The following is a 19631-nucleotide window of genomic DNA, read 5'->3' as shown; positions in this document are numbered from 1 at the left end:
GACAAGCACACATGAGCCAAAAAGAAAGAATACGCTGAATATCAAATTGCAGGCACTTTGTTATCATCTTAGGATAACTTTCTAGAGAGCAGCAAAGGGTATATTAAACCATACAGACTTCAAACTTTGAAACAGCTTCAAAGTTTAATCAAAATGATTTGATTTAATATGAAAAAATTATTTTCACAATAATATGTTAAGCAAATGACTGAAAACACTGTTCCTTCATTTTTGGCTGTAGCTTTTCAAAATGTGTCCTGAGAGAAAGTTGTGCTATTCAGTGGATTACTACCGCTCCAATATGCAACAAGATTATTTATTTTCTACTAGTTGAAAAAATTATGTGAGCCACAGTGATTATTTGGCAGTAAACATGTTGTCCTCCCAACTATTCTGTCCAACAGCATTTTATGCACATTGTGTTATGATAAAACAGGATTCAGTGGATTATAAATAACATTATTTCACACTTCATACTTATTTGGGTTCTATATTTGGGTAATAAACAGATGCTGAGAGAATCACATGCACTCAAATTCACACCTTTTATGAGGAAAGCTAAAAAGAAACATTATCTTGAAAAGTTTACTTAGGCTTTTCTCACAGAACAGAGCCAATGTACAAACAATTAACATCTCTCCTATTTCAACAGGAAAGTCAAAGTTATGTCTTGAGATTGATAATGATAGAAACAGTGGTGCTGCATGGCTTGAGCAAAGGTTGGTTAGAGACAGGCACAGCGTGAGGCTTTTCCTTCCTTGACCAGGCCATCATTCCTGCAGTTTGAAGTGGAAGCTATTTGTGCTCCACTGGTTGACGTCACAGTTTAGCATGTTACGCTCTGTAAAGTTCACGTTTCCCTCTCTGTCGATGAGGATTATCGTATTGGTCCTGTGGTGGCCAGACACACAAATATGACTGGTTATAAGACCCCACATTTATCCTAATAACTAGAGATAGGTTTAACAAACATTGGTTTAATTAGCATCTCTGGAGAAAGAATTGAGAGTAGGAATAGCATGATGGGACCCTGACCTTGTGCCGTATCCTGGTGAGCGTACACACACTGCAGACAGGGCTCGGAGCATGGCCTTACTGTAGCCCACACCTTGACTCTCCTGTGCAGGGTCCGGGGTGTTTCTAAGAAGAGAGGTATATTTCTTTTGGATTTAAAAGGTCATATTAAAATTGTTTTAGGTAGTAGGTACCACTATATTAATACTTATTAGAGGTCAACTGATATTGGATTTTAGAGATTTGATGACACGTTGAAAGCCAATAACATATTCATTTGCAGATATTTGTAAAGCCAATATACTGAATGTTCTTAATCTTTCCTTCCTGTGATGGGTTGGACCAGACAGAGGCTACAAGAGTCCAGATGCAGTTTATTGTAACCAAAATACCAATAATAACCAGGAAAAAAGTTTGATGCATAAGAAGATGCATAAAGTTTAACTATAAACAAGTCCGATGTTGCTGGTCAGGATGCTCAAACAAACAGAGTGTGAGATTTGATATCACCTCAGAGACACTTTGTTTACACTTTTTGGGGGATTCAGTCTACAAATGGATACTTATTGTTGACTGCACATTAAAGGAATATTCCGGGTTCAGTACAAGTTAAGCTCGATCGACAGCATTTGTAGAATAATGTTGTTTACACAAAAATGTATTTAAACTTTTGATACTTTAAAAATAAATAAAAAAATAATCAAGGTTACAGCGAGGCACTTAATATGGAAGTGAATGGAGACAATTTTTGGAGAATTGTGAAAAACTGAGTTTAAATATATTTGGCTAAGGTGTATGTAAACTTATATACATTTACATTTACATTTATGCATTTGGCAGACGCTTTTATCCAAAGCGACTTACAGTGCAATTATTACAGGGACAATCCCCCCCGGAACAAACTGGAGTTAAGTGCCTTGCTCAAGGGCACAATGGTGGTGGCCATGGGGTTCGAACCAACGACCTTCTGATTAACAGCCCTGTGCTTTAGCCACTATGCCACCACCACTCTATATACATACAGTGTTTATATAAAGTATACATATGACCTGCTTTAGACATGCAAAGAAATTCTAGAGGTATTACAAGGGGTTGCTATTTCACATTGGTCCAAGATGATTTATTTTTTACAATGCTTTAATACAATTTGGGAATCAGAAATCTGAGATCAGAAGTTAAAAAAGTAAATACGGAACTACAATTTTTAATCTGTCTATGTGAACATCTTTGAAAATCCCCTTGTCTGAAAATCTGGAAAATATGTAATAATATGCTAAAATGCAAAGTGCTTGGGAAAAATAAAAGCTAAGAGCTTTCCTATTAGGCAGAGTATTTTAAATATAAAATCATCTCTGATTTTAAACTAATCAACCTTCCTGATGACTATTCAATTACACTCAGTTTCTGTGGTGTGGAATGCAAAAGATTCATAATTCACTCTATATGTTTCACTCACATCAGTGGATCTACATAACCTAAAAAGGTCATTATTGACACTGAGTGGGGTGTAATATCTGTCTTTATTAGGCCCAAGTAACAAATAAACAGGAAAATGTGTAAAAAAAAAATATATAGATTATTACTGAAAAACTAAACAAAACAATTATTCTTGCCACTTCCAATATTTGAAACTTCCAAAAATGTATTGTGTGACTTTGCATGGTTGTTTTTACCACCTAAATTCATTGTCTTTCCACATTACATTATTGCTGGATAATCTACCTGGATCCACCTCTGAGGAATCTGAAGAAATATGAAAGGCTTCAAAAACAGATTTCTTAAAGTAACTTTCTATTAATCCTTGCTTTGGTGCCCCTTGAGGATCAAAGAGGATGAATGCTGGGTTGAATGTTTAAGACAGATAAAGGTAGATGGAAGAAAGTTAAAGAGACAGACAGACAATGAGAACAGAACAGAACACTCTGTTCTGAAAGAAACAACAACAAAAACCAAGAGAATAATGAGTTTCATAACTTACAGCTCCTCATTATTTAGGACGTGCATCAGCTCTTGCACTAAGCCATCAGGGGGCAGTGTTTTGCTCACTACTGTGGTGAACAGTTGCTTGCCATGCTGCAGTTTTCTCCATGGAGTTTCCAGAAGAGAGTTACTTAACCCATAGATTCCTGCTGAAACAAACATGATCATCAATCACTTTCTGTGAGCTCTGTCTGAGTTAGACACATCCACAAATCTGCTGCTGAAGTAAAACTGGTGTATTCGGGTGTTGTGCTGCAAACAGACTAGCGGTGTCTAGGATTGAACAAACCTGCTTTGAGATGAATGGGCTCTGAACTGCCCTTGTTTCCATAGTAACACAATGTGTCTTCATTGGCCCTGCATCCAACAACACAGCGAGAAAAAAAACAAGTTAGTTCTCATTACTTAAACACAATTAAACTCAAATTACAGCTATTTTTGGTTTGTCTGACATAATGATACAGATAACATTTCCATGGCAATATAATAAATATAAATTAAATAGAGAAGTGTGGAATTTGAATAAATCTGTGCCACACATACACATATAATAATAAAACAAAGTAGCAGAACAAAAATACACACAAAAACATTGTCTCATCTTCCAAGTTTTATGGACAGATTTAAACCGCACTCGATAACACTACACCAGTCAACATCCTTGTTAAATAAACAAGACAAGAGAACAAGAGAATAAATCAAATTAAATTAGGTTGATACAGCTTTGCTCTCTTGTTTTTGCCATCTTCTTGTCATTAGGAGCTGGTCTGTGCTGAAAGCAATTATATACAGGATGAAAAATCTGCATTTTTCCCATGGTTGGATGTCTCAATGCAAGGACCGTTATTGTTAGTTTTTCTAGCGTTCCAGAGTTCTGAAGTCCTTTCCTTTCTGTCTGTGTTTCTCTCCGTTGTGGTTTGCCATCACTTCCAATTCTCAAAACCCTAAAAAGGTAATTATTGACAATGAGTGGGTGGAATAAGCTCAAGTGACAAATAAACAGGGAAATGTGTTAAAAAAATATATGGCGTATTACTGAACAAAACAATTATTATTGCCACTTCTGATGTTTGAAACCAAAAAATGTATTGTGTGACTTTGCAGGGTTGTTTTTATCAAGGCAATGCTACCAAATACTAACACAGTGTATGTAAAGTTCTGACCCACTGGGAATGTGATAAAAGAAAGAAATAATTCCCTCTACTATTATTCTGACATAAAGAAGTTATCCTAACTGACCTAAGACAGAGAATGTGTTTTACGATTAAATGTCAGGAATAGTGAAAAATGTTTTAGTTTTAAACTTTTTTAGAGTTTAAATGTATTTAGCTAAGGTGTATGTAAACTTCTGACGTCAACTGTATGTAAAATACAACTTTTATCAGGCTACTGATATAACTTCATGTGCGTGTACATTTCAAACCAATTTTTCAAAAATACTATTATTTTATTTAGGAGTTACATTTTTCACAGTGCACCTTTAATAAATAGAAATTGTGTAAATGTAAAGCATGTTAGTACTCTCTCTGTTCTTCATCAGCTAATGATGCCCATATCATTTTATCTGCTCCCTCAACTGTAATTAAGAAGAAGAGTGAACATTCTGTATGTGAAGTATGAGCACAGTCACTCCATCATTAATTGATCTGATCTGATTAGACGTGACTCTGTTTTCATACATATGAATCTAATGAATAGACACTCAATGAAGTTGATTACAAAAGATTGAACTATGGTGATTATGGTGAACAATGTCTGAATACACAGCAGAATGTTCCAGAGGAGAGAAAGTCTCCTTAAAAAAGAAAGTAGAGTTTTTGCTTTGCACTTTACATTTTATGGCCCAGAGGTGCAGTTGGATGGCACTGGAAGGAGAAATTGGCAATTTAAGGTTTTTGAAAGCACTCTGACAGGGACCTCAATAGTGCCAGATGAGAATTGGAAATGATGGCAAACCACAACGGAGAGAAACACAGACAGACAGAAAGGAATGGACTTCAGAACCCTCAGAACTCTGGAACACTAGAGCCAGTAATAAATAGAGCCTGTAAATGCTAGGGATTAGATAAGTATGCAGAATAAATGTCCAGAATGCTGACTTTCAGTAAAAACCACATATGTTTTTGGAATCTTAAAATTAACGTTTACTAATGTATTTTGCTGAGCTATACTTTTTAAATAATTAAGTGCACAGAGGACGGAGATGCAAATACAACGTTTATTTTCTCTCTGTATTTAGCTTCATTCATCTACCAACCAAATACAATGTTTATATTATAGTTTTGTAGATCTATGCTATAATAGTTTACATTTTTAATTTAGTTTTTATTTCTATTTTGTTTAAAATGTTTCGCTCCTATTTAGTTTAGTTTTCATTTTGTTTTGTTTAGTTTTAGAATATTTTATAGTTTAGTTTGTGTCGGTCCCCCTCGTACTGCCAAACAGCACCAACCCACATCTCAGAATAGCATTCTTAGATGCTATTCTTCTCACCACAATTGTACAGAATGGTTATCCGAGTTACCATAGACTTTGTCAGTTCCAACCATGATTGTTGATGGCAGACGGGTTGGTTTTAGTATTTCTGTAACTGCTGATCTCCTAGGAATTTCACAAACAACAGTCTCTAGAATTTACTAATTTGCCTCATTGATGAGAGAGTTCAACAGAATGGCTAGACTGGTTTGAGAGAGAGAGAGAGAGAGAGAGAGAGACACAGAGAGAGAGAGAGAGAGAGAGAAACAAAAACAAAAGACTATTTTCTTGTTTTATTTTGTTATTTCTGAGTTTTGACAGTTACAGTCGATTGTGTTAAAAAAGACAAACCCACACGGTTGCCTTTTCCCTCTCGGGCTCAGTCTAATTAGGAGCCGGGCCCGCCCTCTGCAATATTAGGCAGGTGGTTTTAATGTTGTGGATGATTGGTGTATATATAAATACATACATTGTATTAAAATATATGTAGCTAAATTCAATACAACATCTTTTAGATTTTATTATATATTGTTTTGTACAATTTTAACCTGAATGTATATTTGTAAAATGTACAAATTCCATATAACCTATTCTATCCATATGATGTCATATTGCATATGTAATAATGATATGACATGTCAGCGCTTGAAATTTCTTGTCAGCTACATATTTTTACACAAAATTGCAACAGTGGAATTTAAAAGTAAAAATAAAATTCCACATATCTACATTTAGGTGTATGTACTATTTAAAAAAAAATTACAGCTGTATGAATATGACCTGCAATCTCTTATTTAACACTGTGGCCATGGGAAAGCGAACATTTTATCAAGATGGCGCTGTGCTAGTGGCAATCGTACAATTTCCATTGGTGGTAAATAATGTATATACAGGTGCATCTTAAAAAATTTGAATATTGTAGAAAAGTTTTATTGAGCTTACAGCTCATAGAAATAAAAAATCCAGTATCTCAAAATATTAGAAGAAGCCCTGACCAAGTATTGAGTGCATAAATTAATATACTTTTCACAAGGGTGATGTTTCTGTATTATACATTCTATATTCTAATATTTTGAGATACTGGATTTTTGATTCCATGGGCTGTAAGCTGTAATCATCAAGATAAAAAAAAAAAAAAAAAAAGGCTTGAAATATTTCACTTTATGTGTAATGAATCTAGACTATATGAAAGTTCCACTTTTTGAATTAACTTTTCAATGATATTCAAATTTTTGGGAAATGCACCTGTATGTATTTATGTATGTATGTATCTGTCTGTCAGTCTGTCTATCTACACTGACAGCAAAACATTTCAATTCCATTTTACATGTTGTGCAAAGAAATAGATCGTCTTCATTCAGCTTGTTGCACATGCATTTTCATTTGGGCATTTCTAATTTGTGTTGGATGATGACAGAGAGCGCCAAGTGTGTGAGTCGTTGTCATGGTAACCAGATTGGCATAAGCAGATTGCTGCAAAACTATGAATGAAAGTGTCATTAAATCATCATGCAACGCAATAAAATATCTTCCCTTCCCTGCACTCGATACCAGACATGATACCAAGAAGGATGTTGAGGATATTTAATTAAAAAAAAAAATATATATATATATATATATATATATATATATATATATATATATATATATATATATATATATATATATTTTAGAAATGACAGGACCATGGGACACAATTCATAAAATCACGACCGACTTCTGGTCACACTACTTTTCTAACTGCTTTGCTTCACTCCTGCTCTGCCTTTGCTAATGTAATGAGGACAAAAGGCAATCTGCTTGTGCTATCGCCACCTAGTGGCATTTTCATGTTACATTAATGGCGGGATTAAAGGTTTAAAAACCTATGGCAACAAAAAGGAAAACTAAATATTTTTTAAGATTATTTTTATTTTAGTTTCTGTTTTTACAATTATGTTTATTTTTAGTTTTATTTCAGTTAATGAAAAGGATTTTTTACCTTTAGTTTACAATAATAACCTTGTTGTAGATATAGATATAATAACAGCTCTGACAGGAAACATCTGTTAATATAACTAACTGTGTTTATCACTGTGCAGCATCCACAAGGAATAGACTCTGTTATTTTGTACATGTCAGGCACTATATCCTCTAGCGGAAGGATGAATTTGCTTAATAGAATAATGCTTTAATGTAAATTAGTTTCCTTAATAATTTATTATGTATAAACATTTCATGAAACCATTAAGGCACATCTTGTACCTTATTTGCTAAATATATTTCTTCACATCATATCAGATATATCTATAAAAAGAAGTTGCTTTGAATAACATACACTCGGATGACCAAAGAGGTTCTAATAGACTTCTAATTTGTAGTATGTCTCTTCTAATACATTCCTTTCAGTGAAAGGGGTGCATAAGAGCCAAACATCCCTCTAATGATCTATGCAGTACAATCACAGCTAAAAAAAACAAAACACAAATTAAGACAAAGTTAATGTATTTGTTTTAGAGGCTTTGGTATGGTTGGACATATGCTGAATATTTTAACTCTTATTTCACAAAAAAAAAACCTCATGTAGTAGTAAAAATGGAGGGCTGATGAAGAATGTTCCGATATGGTCTCTTCAAGCAAGTCAGTAAGGAATCATTTAGAAGACACTTCAACCAAAGCAATATCCAGGACACTAAATGCAGGAACAATCCCCTTGGAACAATCTGAGGTTAAGTACTCAAGTGTGCAATGGTTACAAGACCGTCCATTACAGGGTTGGAACCTACAACTTTTAGGTTAACAGTTTTAACCATAATGCCAAACTACTCAAAGCTTTTAGTATAATACACCCAACTAAGTCCCAAGAATCTTTAACTACACCCTTAACAGTAATACTACCAAACTATAGCCATAAATGCCACACATAAAATGCTCCTCCTACCTGAGATCTTAAAATATACAAAAAACTTACAAGTAACTTTGTCTTGATTTGTGTTTTGTTTTTGTTTTTTAAATTGAGGAAATAAAGGGAGAGACAGATAAGTTAAATAATTATCTTGTTTATTAAAAGGGTAAACAAATGAAAAACAACCCTGTTGCTACATTTATCTGTTTCATTACTATGTTTGTGTAATGTTGGAGTAACGAGGCAGACGAGGAGTTACGGATCCAAACGCAGCTGAGGCTTTATTTGAATAAACAGAAGATAAACACAAACAAACAACCCACGATGGGGAAATAAAGCATAAAACAGTTAACTAAAACACGAAGGATAAAACGGAGAACTTGGGCAGGGAACACATACCGGGTTTACACCAAACAACGATCGACAAAGACAGCACAAAGACACGGGGTATAAATAGACAAACGTGGGAAAGGTGGCCAATGAAAGGACAGAACTCAAACAAGGTAACAAGGTGATAAACAGAAACCAAAGGCAAATTAACCAGGGCAGGTGTAAACAATGAACAGTGAATACGAACGCTAACAGAGGGTTGTGGAATCAAATAAAGGACTAAAGTGACAACAAGATGGAAAACGAGAGGGCAACAGTGAAACGAGACAGGGTGGACTATGGAATTAAATAAGGGACTAAAGTGAAAACTTAAGAAGTGAAAAGTGACAAGATGGAAAACAAGGGGGCAACAGAGAGACAAGACAGGGTAATCATTACAGTTTGAGAGTGAGTGGCCTTCCGATACATTGCATTTATAAATACAGGCTTGAAGAGGCACTGACAAATATTATCCCTCCAGCCTTACAGATAACATCACAGACTTTAAGGGATAGTTCAACCAAAAATGTACCCAAAACTTTTAATCTTTTACTCACCCTCATGCTATCCCAGATGTGTATTAATTTATTTCTTCCGCAGAACACAAACAGATTTTGTTTAGAATAATGCTTCAGTTATTTTGGTCCATACAATGCAAGTGAAAGGTGACCAAAACTCAGAAGGTCCATAAAGCACATAAAGGCACCATAAAAGTAATTCATAAACTCCAGTGTTTAAATCCATGTCTTCAGAAGAGATATGATAGGTAAGGGTGAGAAACTGTTTAATATTAAAGTCCTTTTTTACTATAAGACTCCACCTTTGACCAGCCCCAATCAATAGGTGGCTAAATGTGAAAGTGAAGATTTATAGTAATTACTATTACTTAGTTTTTAAAGTACTTGCTGTTTCTCACCCACACTTATCATATTGCATCAGATATGGATTTAACCACTGGAGATTTATGGATTAATTTTATGCTGCCTTTATGTGATTTTTAGAGCATGAAATGTCTGGTAACAATTCACTTTTACTATTGTATGGACCTACAGAGCTGAAAAATCTTTAATCTTCTAAAAATGTTTATTAGTGTTCTGCAGAATAAAGTCATACACATCTAGGATGGCATGAGAGTAAATTATGAGATAATTTTCATTTTTGGGTGACCTATCCCTTTAAGTAATACATCACTACATTTTGCAGACAGCCTTTTAGCAAGCTAAAGGATGGGGTGGTGATGTCTTGCCCAGAGACACTAGTGCACAGTTAACTGGTCTGATTAATGAATGTGGAAAAACAAAAGAAAAACAAAAAAGACAACTCTACTTAAATGATAATATTCAAATCATAGGACAAAGGAACATTCGAGCATTAGTAATATTCGAGCAGGCACTCAAACAAAAGTAAGGAGTTGATTTATTAAAGTAGACAAGACAAAGAGACAATCTTAGAGTTCACTGTTAAAGGACATTTTGCTAGCTGATGATTAAATCGCGGCATGTCAGCAAGTCACTGGACTTTTCGTCACTAGTAAGCATTCCCAAAATGCACTGATGAAACATGTGTGTGCCAATACCGATATGCAGAACAACATATGCGATACAGAACCTAGTTTGGGGGTTCTGCTTTTTCTAGCTTTGAGTTCTTTAGTGTTAACAAATTTATTATATTCCTTGCTGTGTCAAGTTTTAAGGTTAGTAATACAATTAGTTGTGTTATATTAGTTGTGCTAAGTGTTAATGTTAGTTCCACCTTAATACATTTTCTAGCAGTGCAAAGCTGACAAATTGCAACTCTGCCATGCAATGTATAGTCATTTTCTTTCACACAGAACAAGTTGTTGGCTAATTGTCCGACACAGTGTTCTACCCCATTTTTGACAGGAAATAACTGGCCTTGATCACAATTGTCAATGCACTGTATGATGCAAATACAAATTATGCAGTGCAGATAATTACTTTTATCTGCCAACACCAGTGTTTGGAACAACATTACGGTAAATAACTGATGGCAGAATTTTTATTTTGGGTGAACAATCCCTTTAAACTCTGCTCAAGTCTGTCAAGTTGCCGCATTTTGTGTCAAATTTCCGACTCTCTAAGAAAACAAGTTACTTAAGTGTTGCTTTGTTGCTGCAAACTACTGTCAATGTGAACACATCTTCAGGTTACACGTTTGCTAATGTTAAATGCATAGCATAGACACCCAATACACTCACATTTTAAACAATACCTTCCATAGTTAACTACCATTACACCCAAAAGCATCTAACAAATATTATTTGAATAAATGTCTTTTTTTCTAACCTTTAAAATGCAGAATCTCAAAATCCCATCTTCTTATATCACCTCAAATTACTCTGCTTAGAGATAGCCACACTGCTGGAAACATGCCATCTGTTCTGACTATTATTTAAATATACTTCTTAAGCTCGTAACAGCTTCTGTATACAAGCAGGTGGGTTCAGCAGTGCCTGCTGTCCCTCTCAAGGATCCCAGAGATTAGAAAATATCATCACTGTCATGTCATTCTCATTATAAATAAAAAAGAAAATGAGTTCATGAAAAAGAGGCACTTCATTTTAGAGTACTTTCTCATAACTTGCCTTTATTGTGTCTATTCAAATGGTCATTAAGTGTAATGTCAGCACTCGTAGAGCAAGTGCTCTGTAGTGTGAACTGACAGCTGAACAGTCTATGACTACAACTGGATTTAATTAAAAGGTACTGAGACACTGTAAGCATATATGACATCATCATTTAAAATTCTTAAAAAAGCGGTAGGACAAAGGTTTTACTGACTGACATTGTTGCGCTGGTAACACTTTACAACCATGTTTGTATTGGTTAACATTAATCCATCAGATTAATTTCAATATACACTAATACATTTGTAAAAGTTGTATATGTTAACATTAGTTAATGCACAAATGTATTTTACAGTATCATCCTGTCAAACTAAATTATAATAATATATAAATTAAAATTAAATATATTTAAAAAATTATGAATTGAACCCTTTAAGGTTTGAACTTAAATGCTATAATTTCACTAATTTAGAGGAATTGCTAATTTGTCTCATTTGTAGTGTTCGCTATTTAAGCCAACCAAGATATTTGCATTTCACCACTCACCTGAAGTCAGCAGTCAGGAGATTAAAGCCATTATATAAATGACCATCTGAAGACACTTTACGGAGGTAAGCAAAACTGTCCAAGTTATCCGTCAAAAAGTTGGACACCAAGGAACCTGAGTAAAGATGACAAATGAGGACAACCATGTATCAATTATCGAAATGATTACATCCAATGACGTGTAAGAGGAGAATTTGTCTGTGAACTGCTATGTCAATTTCAGTCCATTACTTAAGACTCTATGTAAAGAAACAGGTGTAGATATAAGGCAAGTTTTTTTTGAGAAGACAATGCAAAAATTAAAGCAATTTGTACTGAGTACAACACATGTACAACATGTACTGAGCCAAGGTACTTGTGCTCTAACATGCAGCTGTTTGTGTGTATGTCATCCACATCACAGCTGAGATGTTTGCATTATATTTAGTGGTATGGCCTGGGAACAGAGGGGTGGGTTCTGTTTGACAAGCTTTTGATGATAAGTGGTAGTGAGGTGTCAGCCTATAAAGAGGCCTTGAATAATCCAACATATATTGATGCGATGACAGTGACGAGTCCAGTTCAGCTGAGAGGAGATCAGTGAAGAACAGCTGGTGGAGGACTCTGGCTCCATAAGCCAATGGAACATTGAGAATCAAATCATACAGGCCTTACTGTAAATTCCACATAATATTTTGCAATCTTTAGCATTGTCGGTAAAAGTTAAATAGCTTATAAGTAAAATAAGATATCTTATTTCATCTAAATGAATCTGTGTAAAATAAATCTTAAATTTTTTTCAAAATGTAAATAAATGTAATACACAGAAATGTGTCATGATGCTTAGAAATCAAGAAATGCTTTAACCTTAATAGATTAAATATGAATGTCTGTTGAACAATAAAACCTCAGGTGTATGAAAGTTACATTAGTATGCGTGTATGTAATGAGGTGCTGGTTGCATGATAGGACTCTGCCTTGGCCAGCCCAGTAGTCTGTGATGTATTATTGCATACAGCAACATTTTCTTGGAGTACAGATATGTGGAAGATCTTCTCTACCTCTCCCCTGTGCATCTGGATTTGGCCTTCCCTCCAAGTAATTGGTCAGTGCTGCCAGTTTTCCTCGTTTGCTAATTCCTAGCCATGACCCGCCTTCCTTCCCTTCTTCCATGTCCAAACCTAATGACAGAAAACAAACACAAAAACTGACAATAAATCCCCTCTTCTGGACATAATAATAAGAAAACAGCAGGGGAGCAGATTTAGAAGTCCTGAACAGCTCAAGTGTGCTCAGTTCAAATGACCTAGACTTAAAAAAGAATTCTCATCTTGATACTGAAAAGAAAACAAGTATTGCAATTTATAGCCATAAGCGCATCGATCTATCCAGGGAGGACCAACTCTTTGAAAAAGAAGAAATCCTGAAGTGAACTCTTTATTTCACAACTGAATCAATAAATTATGTCTAAACACAAGCACTTCATGGCTTCAAAAAAAAGCAGCCATGTGGCACAAACAATCATCCATGCATTATCTAATCAGCCAATCGTGTGGCAGCAGTGCAGTGCATAAAATCAGGCAGATATGGGTCAGGAGCTTCAGTTAATGTTCACATCAACCATCAGAATAGGGATTACATTTTTTTATCTCAGTGATTTCGACCGTGGCATGATTGTTGGTGCCAGATGAGCTGGTTTGAGTGTTTCTGTAACTGCTGATCTCCTGGGATTTTCACGCACAACAGTCTTTAGAATTTACTCCAAATGGTGCCAAAAACAAAAACATCCAGTAGTGGATGGAAATGTTGATGAGAGAGGTAAACAGAAAATGGCCAGACTGGTTGCAACTGAAAAAGTCTATGGTACCTCAGATAACCACTCTGTACAATTGTGGTGAGAATAATAACATCTCAAAATAATTTTGTGAGATGCGGGTTGGAGCTGTTTTGGTGGCGCGAGGAGTCCTACACAATATTAGGCAGGTGGTTTAAATGTTGTGGCTGATCTGTGTTTTTACAGTTGAAGTCAGAAGTTTAAATACACCTTAGCCACAGTTTTTCGTAGAAAAAATGTAATCATAGAAAACGTTCCCTGTCTAAGGTCAGTTTGGATCACAATTTTATTTTAAGAATGTGAAATGTCAGAATTATTTCTTTCAGCTTTAATTTCTTTCATCACATTCCCAGTGGGTCAGAAGTTTACATTCACTTTGTCAGTATTTGGTAACTTTGCTTTTACATTTTTTAACTTGGGGCAAACTTTTTGGTTAGCCTTTACCAAGGTTCTCACGATTAGTTGCTGGAATTTTGGACCATTCTTCCAGACAGAACTGGTGTGAGTGAGTCAGCATGGTAGTCCTCCTTGCTCGCACATGCTTTTTCAGTTCTGTCCACATATTTTCTATCGGACTGAGGTCAGGGCTTTGTGATGACTCGCAATACTCCAATACCTTGACTTTGTTGTACTTCAGCAATTTTAACACAACTTTGGAGGTACGCTTGGGGTCATTGTCCATTTGGAAGACCCATTTGCGACCAAGCTTCAACTTGCTGGCTGATATCTTGATTTTGCTTCAATATATCCACATCATTTTCCTTTCTCACGATGCCATTTTGTGAAGTGCACCAGTCCCATCTGCATCATAGCACCCCCACAACATGATGCTGCCACCCACATGCTTCACGGTTGAGATGGTGTTCTTCGGCTGGCAAGCCTCACCCTTTTTCCTCCAAACATAACGATGGACATTATGGCCAAACAGTTCAATTTTTGAACTGTTTTTTTTTTTTTTTTTACTTTTGGCCACCAGTATATTTATTTATTTATGTATATAGTATATTTGCATAGATATTTTATATTTTATGGCTAGAGTAAGTAAATGAAAAACAATTATAGTGTATTACAATAAAATACAAGACCATCTGTCGAAAATGTGTATTTAGACTTCGAAATAAATAAACTATCATGAGTTGATTTTGTGGATTTCTAAGAATATTTTCTGTAAAAGTATGATTGAAGAGAGATGGGGGACTTCATTGGGTCAGAGAGGTCAATTTACTCACAGTTGCTTGGTTCAATATCTGTTAGTGATCTGTTACACAGATGTAAGTTACAATGTAAGATACTATAGCAATTAACATTAAAGGCCCACTCACTTTCATGGAACCTAAAACCCAAGATTGACACAAAGTTTGCAAACTAAACTAAAACTTACCTTGCTAGCGCCCGAAACCGGCTTCATGGTGTAGGCCCCTGTTCTCCTCATTAACACCAAAATACTCCACAATTGCTCAACTACAACCTACACTGCACACCTCCAAACAGATAAGGGCTTCTCCTTAAGTGGGAGAATTTATTCTTGCCACTGCACAAAAAAAAGCAGCCATCAATTAAGGACCGCCAGGTGCTGTCTGAACCCAAGATTACAGAGGGGGACATAGACAGACAAACAACAAATGTCCATGACTATCTTTTATTGGGAGGGGAATGACTGATTTTGGTTCTAAAATGTATTATTTTGCAGACAGTAGGTCATTAGTCAATTGAACAGTTCTTACTCTCTGATGGTGGTCAGCTGAATAGTAAAAATGGACACTCAATCAATGTGATATCAGGAAAGTAAATGATAATTATCCATAGAGCTTGATTGAGACTGAAAAGTTGAATAATCACTGTTGTGAAATGAAGATTTAACCTTAATAATAACCTTTTTGAGGTGGAAGTTGAGTACATAACGGTTGATGCCACAAACCCATCGTCTGATTGTTTCCCGTGTCCTCAGAAAAAAAAAAGGCTCGCTCAACTAAATGTTTTGACAAATGACTCATTGGATGATGCAGTTTAAACCAGCAAGAATAACCGGTAGTCTGCCGAGTGGAATTGGATAAAAATTCAGTAGACTTTCAGAGGATTAAAAAAAACATTATACTTTTATTATACAGTGCTTATATAGAGCTAAAGAGCTAAATTTAAATCCTAAATATAAAACCTTCATTATACAGAGCTCATATAGAGCTGAAGAGCTAATAAACCCTACATATAGTACCTTTAATAACTCTTTGAAGCAAGGGCTAACAGCTGCAAAATGTATTTGGACACTTCAGCCACACTTAAATATGTATGAATGTCATTGCATTATAAAAAATAAAAAAACTCAAGTTAAATACCATTTATTTTAAAGATGGCACAAGTACAAAGTTCAAGCAAAACATTTCATGCAAAGAAGCTAGTTAGGTTTTAAATTACACAAAATGAAACAATTGATACCCTGTTCAAAATGAAGACGAAAAGTTCGGGCACTTTCTGGTTGTCATATCGGTGTTAACCGCTTCATACATTCACTATACTTTCCTCAATAAAACAGCAAACAAGTACCACAATTTAAATTTGGATATTAAATATTTGTCCTATCAATAAATAAAACAAATTATATTTACCACTGAGGATCTCACTGTTGGTGCCCCAGAAGTCTGCAGTCTTGGATGGCCTATTGTACAGCTCATCTCTGTTAGCAGCCAGAATGAGCCTGCAGTTGCACAAAAAAAAAATGGAGGTGAATCACACAGGGTGCATCTCAATCAGTTCCCTAGTTCAGTAGTTAGGGCACTGATCAGTGAGTCGGCCATTTTTAGAACTGTCTCATTCCCAAAATCGTTCCAGTGCACTGAAACATTCCCTAAAAAAAAAATAATAATAAAAAAAAAAAATCACACAATGCACCGTAAAACCAGGGAGCACCATTGCTCACCAAGTTCCATTATCGGAAACGTCTTCATGGTTTCTGAAGTCTTTCAAGTCATGGGAAGATGAGCACAACTGTGAAACTATGAAGTCCAAACCTTATTTTATCTTTAAAAGTGATGTTGAAAAGTAATTGTAATGGGATTAATGGAAAGGAGGAGGCGAGAACCGGCTTCACGATATAAATAGTTTAATGAAGAACTTAATAAAAAAGACAAACACAGACACAGGTGTTGGACAGCTGCCCGTAAATATCTCTCTCTCTCTCTCTCTCTCGCACTGCAGCTTCCAGCCGCCCTTTATTCCTCTCTGAGGCTTGATTAGGGGCCGGGTGTGCGGAATCACGATCTGGCCCTGCCCACCACCCTGCCACATTCCTCCCTTGTTCTCTCAGGCCGGGGAGCCCCCGTCATGACGTACATGACCTGCCAGCAGTTTCTCCCTAAGGGACGTGCCTTCCGCAACGTCTGCTGGCAGGTCATCCCCGTCTACCTGGATGGGACAAGGGTAGGGAAACAAAAAAAAAAAAAAGTGTGGCACCTACACGCCATAACGGCGATCGTGCCAAATTAACAAAACATTTTAAAAAGAAAGTGAAAGTCCAACACGGAGCGGCAGTGGAAGAGAGAGAGGAGAGAGAGAAAAAAACACTTACTTGCCGGTTCTCCGAAACGCCCTAGCTTGTCTTCGGCCACACCACCACCTTCTAATGGATGACAGCCACGTCTCCCCAGACAGATCGGAGGCAGACCTCAGGCCCCTGGCAGACGGAACGGACCCGCCGCATTTTTGGTGGACGGTAGAAGTCTCCCAGGCGATTGATTGGGAGCCCCTCCTCCCCTCGCGGTCGGCGGCCATTCCTTCGCTTCCAGGCGGCCGGGCTTCAACGTCCTCCGGAGGATGGCTGCGGCTGCTCCATTGGGGTGGATGGTAGTGGTGAGGACTCTACTACGGCGCATTCCTCCTTCCCGGATTTCAGCACCAGTGTAAAGCGATTAATGGAGAGGAGGAGGTGAGAACCGGCTTGAAGATATAAATAATACTTTAATGAAGAACTTAACCAAAAAGACAAACACACACTCAGGTGTCGAACAGCTGCCTGTAAATCTCTCTCTCTCTCTCTCGCACTGCAGCTTCCAGTCGGTCTTTATCCCTCTCTGAGGCTTGATTAGCCTGATTAGGGGCCGGGTGTACGGAATCACGACCCGGCTCCGCCCTCCGCCTTGAAACAGTAATGTCTTTCATTCATAATTACCATGAAAGTGAAATAATCGGTAAAATACTTCAGCTGTTAAAAGACCGTTTAAAATACACTCCTATACATTTGTATTACTTTATGCCATTTATCTGTTATAATAACACTGTACATTTTAATATCTTCAAGGAAAATGAAGGATAGTGTCATTTATACAGTGATGGTGCTGATTAATAACAGTGGGCTTCAATGAGAGAGGTTATTAATGTGTCGCAGGTGAGCCACAAGCGTCCCAATGTTTAGTGAATCTACCCTTACCGGTGCCTGAATTTGTGTTCACGATTGTGATATAGTTGAAAGTTCGGTAGCAAGAAGGAAGAAGTCTGGAAGCAACTAAGCATTTCAGGCAAGTGTTTATTTAGGTATTATTAACAATATACTGATTCACGACATAGGGAACTAGAGAGCTGATTGAGACACAGGGACGATCTCTTTCATAGTATGCTCACTATTCAATCATACAGAAAACATACTATTTATGTAATAAAACATTAAGAACTCATGTTTTGCTTACCACTGTCTTTACTTGATAATAATGGACATTGTGTTGAAAACTGAGGGTTCCTGTGTGAGTGGGAGAGATGGTGTTGTGTGAGCTCAGGTCACATGTGCATCTAAATGTGTTTATCTCACACTGATCCCAGGAGAGTGCTATCTGTTTGTCAGCTACACCTCTAAGGCACAGAGCAGGCTCAGCTGTGATGCTGAAAGCTGTTGTGTGTGGCTTTATTGTCCCATTTCAGGCCTGATGCACCGTGAATCAATCACCTATGAATTTTTACCAATGCATTTTCATGACTTTTCCATGACCGTTCAGTCATTTGTGATTACTAGGCAGATAATAAATAAAATCACTCAAATAAGTATGATTTGCTAATGAATCAAACCGATTGCAAATCAGTAGGGGTGTAACAATTCACTTATCTCACGATTCGGTTCATGATACTGAACTCATGGTTCAGTTCACAATTCTTTAAACTAAGCCTGAATTAAGAAAAGTTCAGATTTAAAGTTTTTTTTTTAAAATGCAAAACAGTTCCTTTCCTTCAAAATTAAGCTAAAAGTACTGATCTTAAAAGTGCTAAATGATCCTTTAGATATGTACTGGGACTAAAAATCAGCCCAGAACAGGAAAATTGTGACTCCAAATGGAATTATTAATAATTCAGCTTGCTGAAAATACAGAAACTAATGTTAGATGCATATGCTGCTAATACACTCTCACTTATAATTTTTTTTCAAAACAGGGCCTGAATTTCGTTTTTTAAACTGGGGGGGAATTCCCCCCTTACATGGGTCACATGGGGGATCTAAAGATTATGGGGGTAACTTTTGATGCATTGCTAATTTCATCATCTTCATTTATTAATATATACAGATTTGTATGCATGAATTGTGCATTTCCAGTTCTCAAAACGGTTAATAACAACAACAACAAAAAAACTTTATACAAAATACACCATGCTCTTCTTCAAATTGACATTAAGACCTCAGTTTAAACTAGGCCTAGGGCTATATATTAATGTCGCTCTATTTCAGTGTCGTTCATGTGTTTCAGTTCAGTTCAATTCTTTGCTTTTTTTTTTAAACTTCATACAAAATACGCCATGCTCTCCTTCAAATTGATATTAAGAACTCAGTTTAAACTATATGTATTTATGTCTATCAGTTTCAGAGTCTTTTTAATGTATTTCAGTTCAATTTCAGTCACTTTTTTCCATTTCTTGTTACTTTTTTCATGGGACTTATTCTAAGTTTCTCATCTGTCTCCTCCTCTTCATCTCTTTCCATTTGATGATGG

At 36.2% G+C, this 19631-nt stretch overlaps 1 protein-coding gene across 2 annotated transcripts in view; it reads right to left on the bottom strand.

Moving 5' to 3' along the window:
• Nucleotides 1-140: 140 nt before the first annotated feature.
• The window catches only part of LOC127643111 (transport and Golgi organization 2 homolog), a 40909-nt gene continuing 21418 nt past the window's right edge, over nt 141-19631 (bottom strand). Inside the window, exons 3-9 of one of the 2 annotated variants that reach the window (XM_052125687.1) lie at nt 16272-16360; nt 12896-13015; nt 11856-11970; nt 3284-3351; nt 2993-3143; nt 1036-1140; nt 141-891 (exon numbers count right to left, since the gene is read on the bottom strand). In XM_052125687.1, coding sequence (XP_051981647.1) covers nt 771-891; nt 1036-1140; nt 2993-3143; nt 3284-3351; nt 11856-11970; nt 12896-13015; nt 16272-16360 — 769 coding nt within the window. In that variant the 3' untranslated portion in view covers nt 141-770. The remainder of the gene's footprint in view (nt 892-1035; nt 1141-2992; nt 3144-3283; nt 3352-11855; nt 11971-12895; nt 13016-16271; nt 16361-19631) is intronic. The other variant, XM_052125688.1, reaches the window with a different exon arrangement.

This window comes from Xyrauchen texanus, chromosome 4 (genome assembly GCF_025860055.1).
Source record: "Xyrauchen texanus isolate HMW12.3.18 chromosome 4, RBS_HiC_50CHRs, whole genome shotgun sequence".
In the NCBI taxonomy this organism is placed as follows: Eukaryota; Metazoa; Chordata; class Actinopteri; order Cypriniformes; family Catostomidae; genus Xyrauchen; species Xyrauchen texanus.
This window is presented reverse-complemented; position numbering and strand designations above follow the sequence as displayed.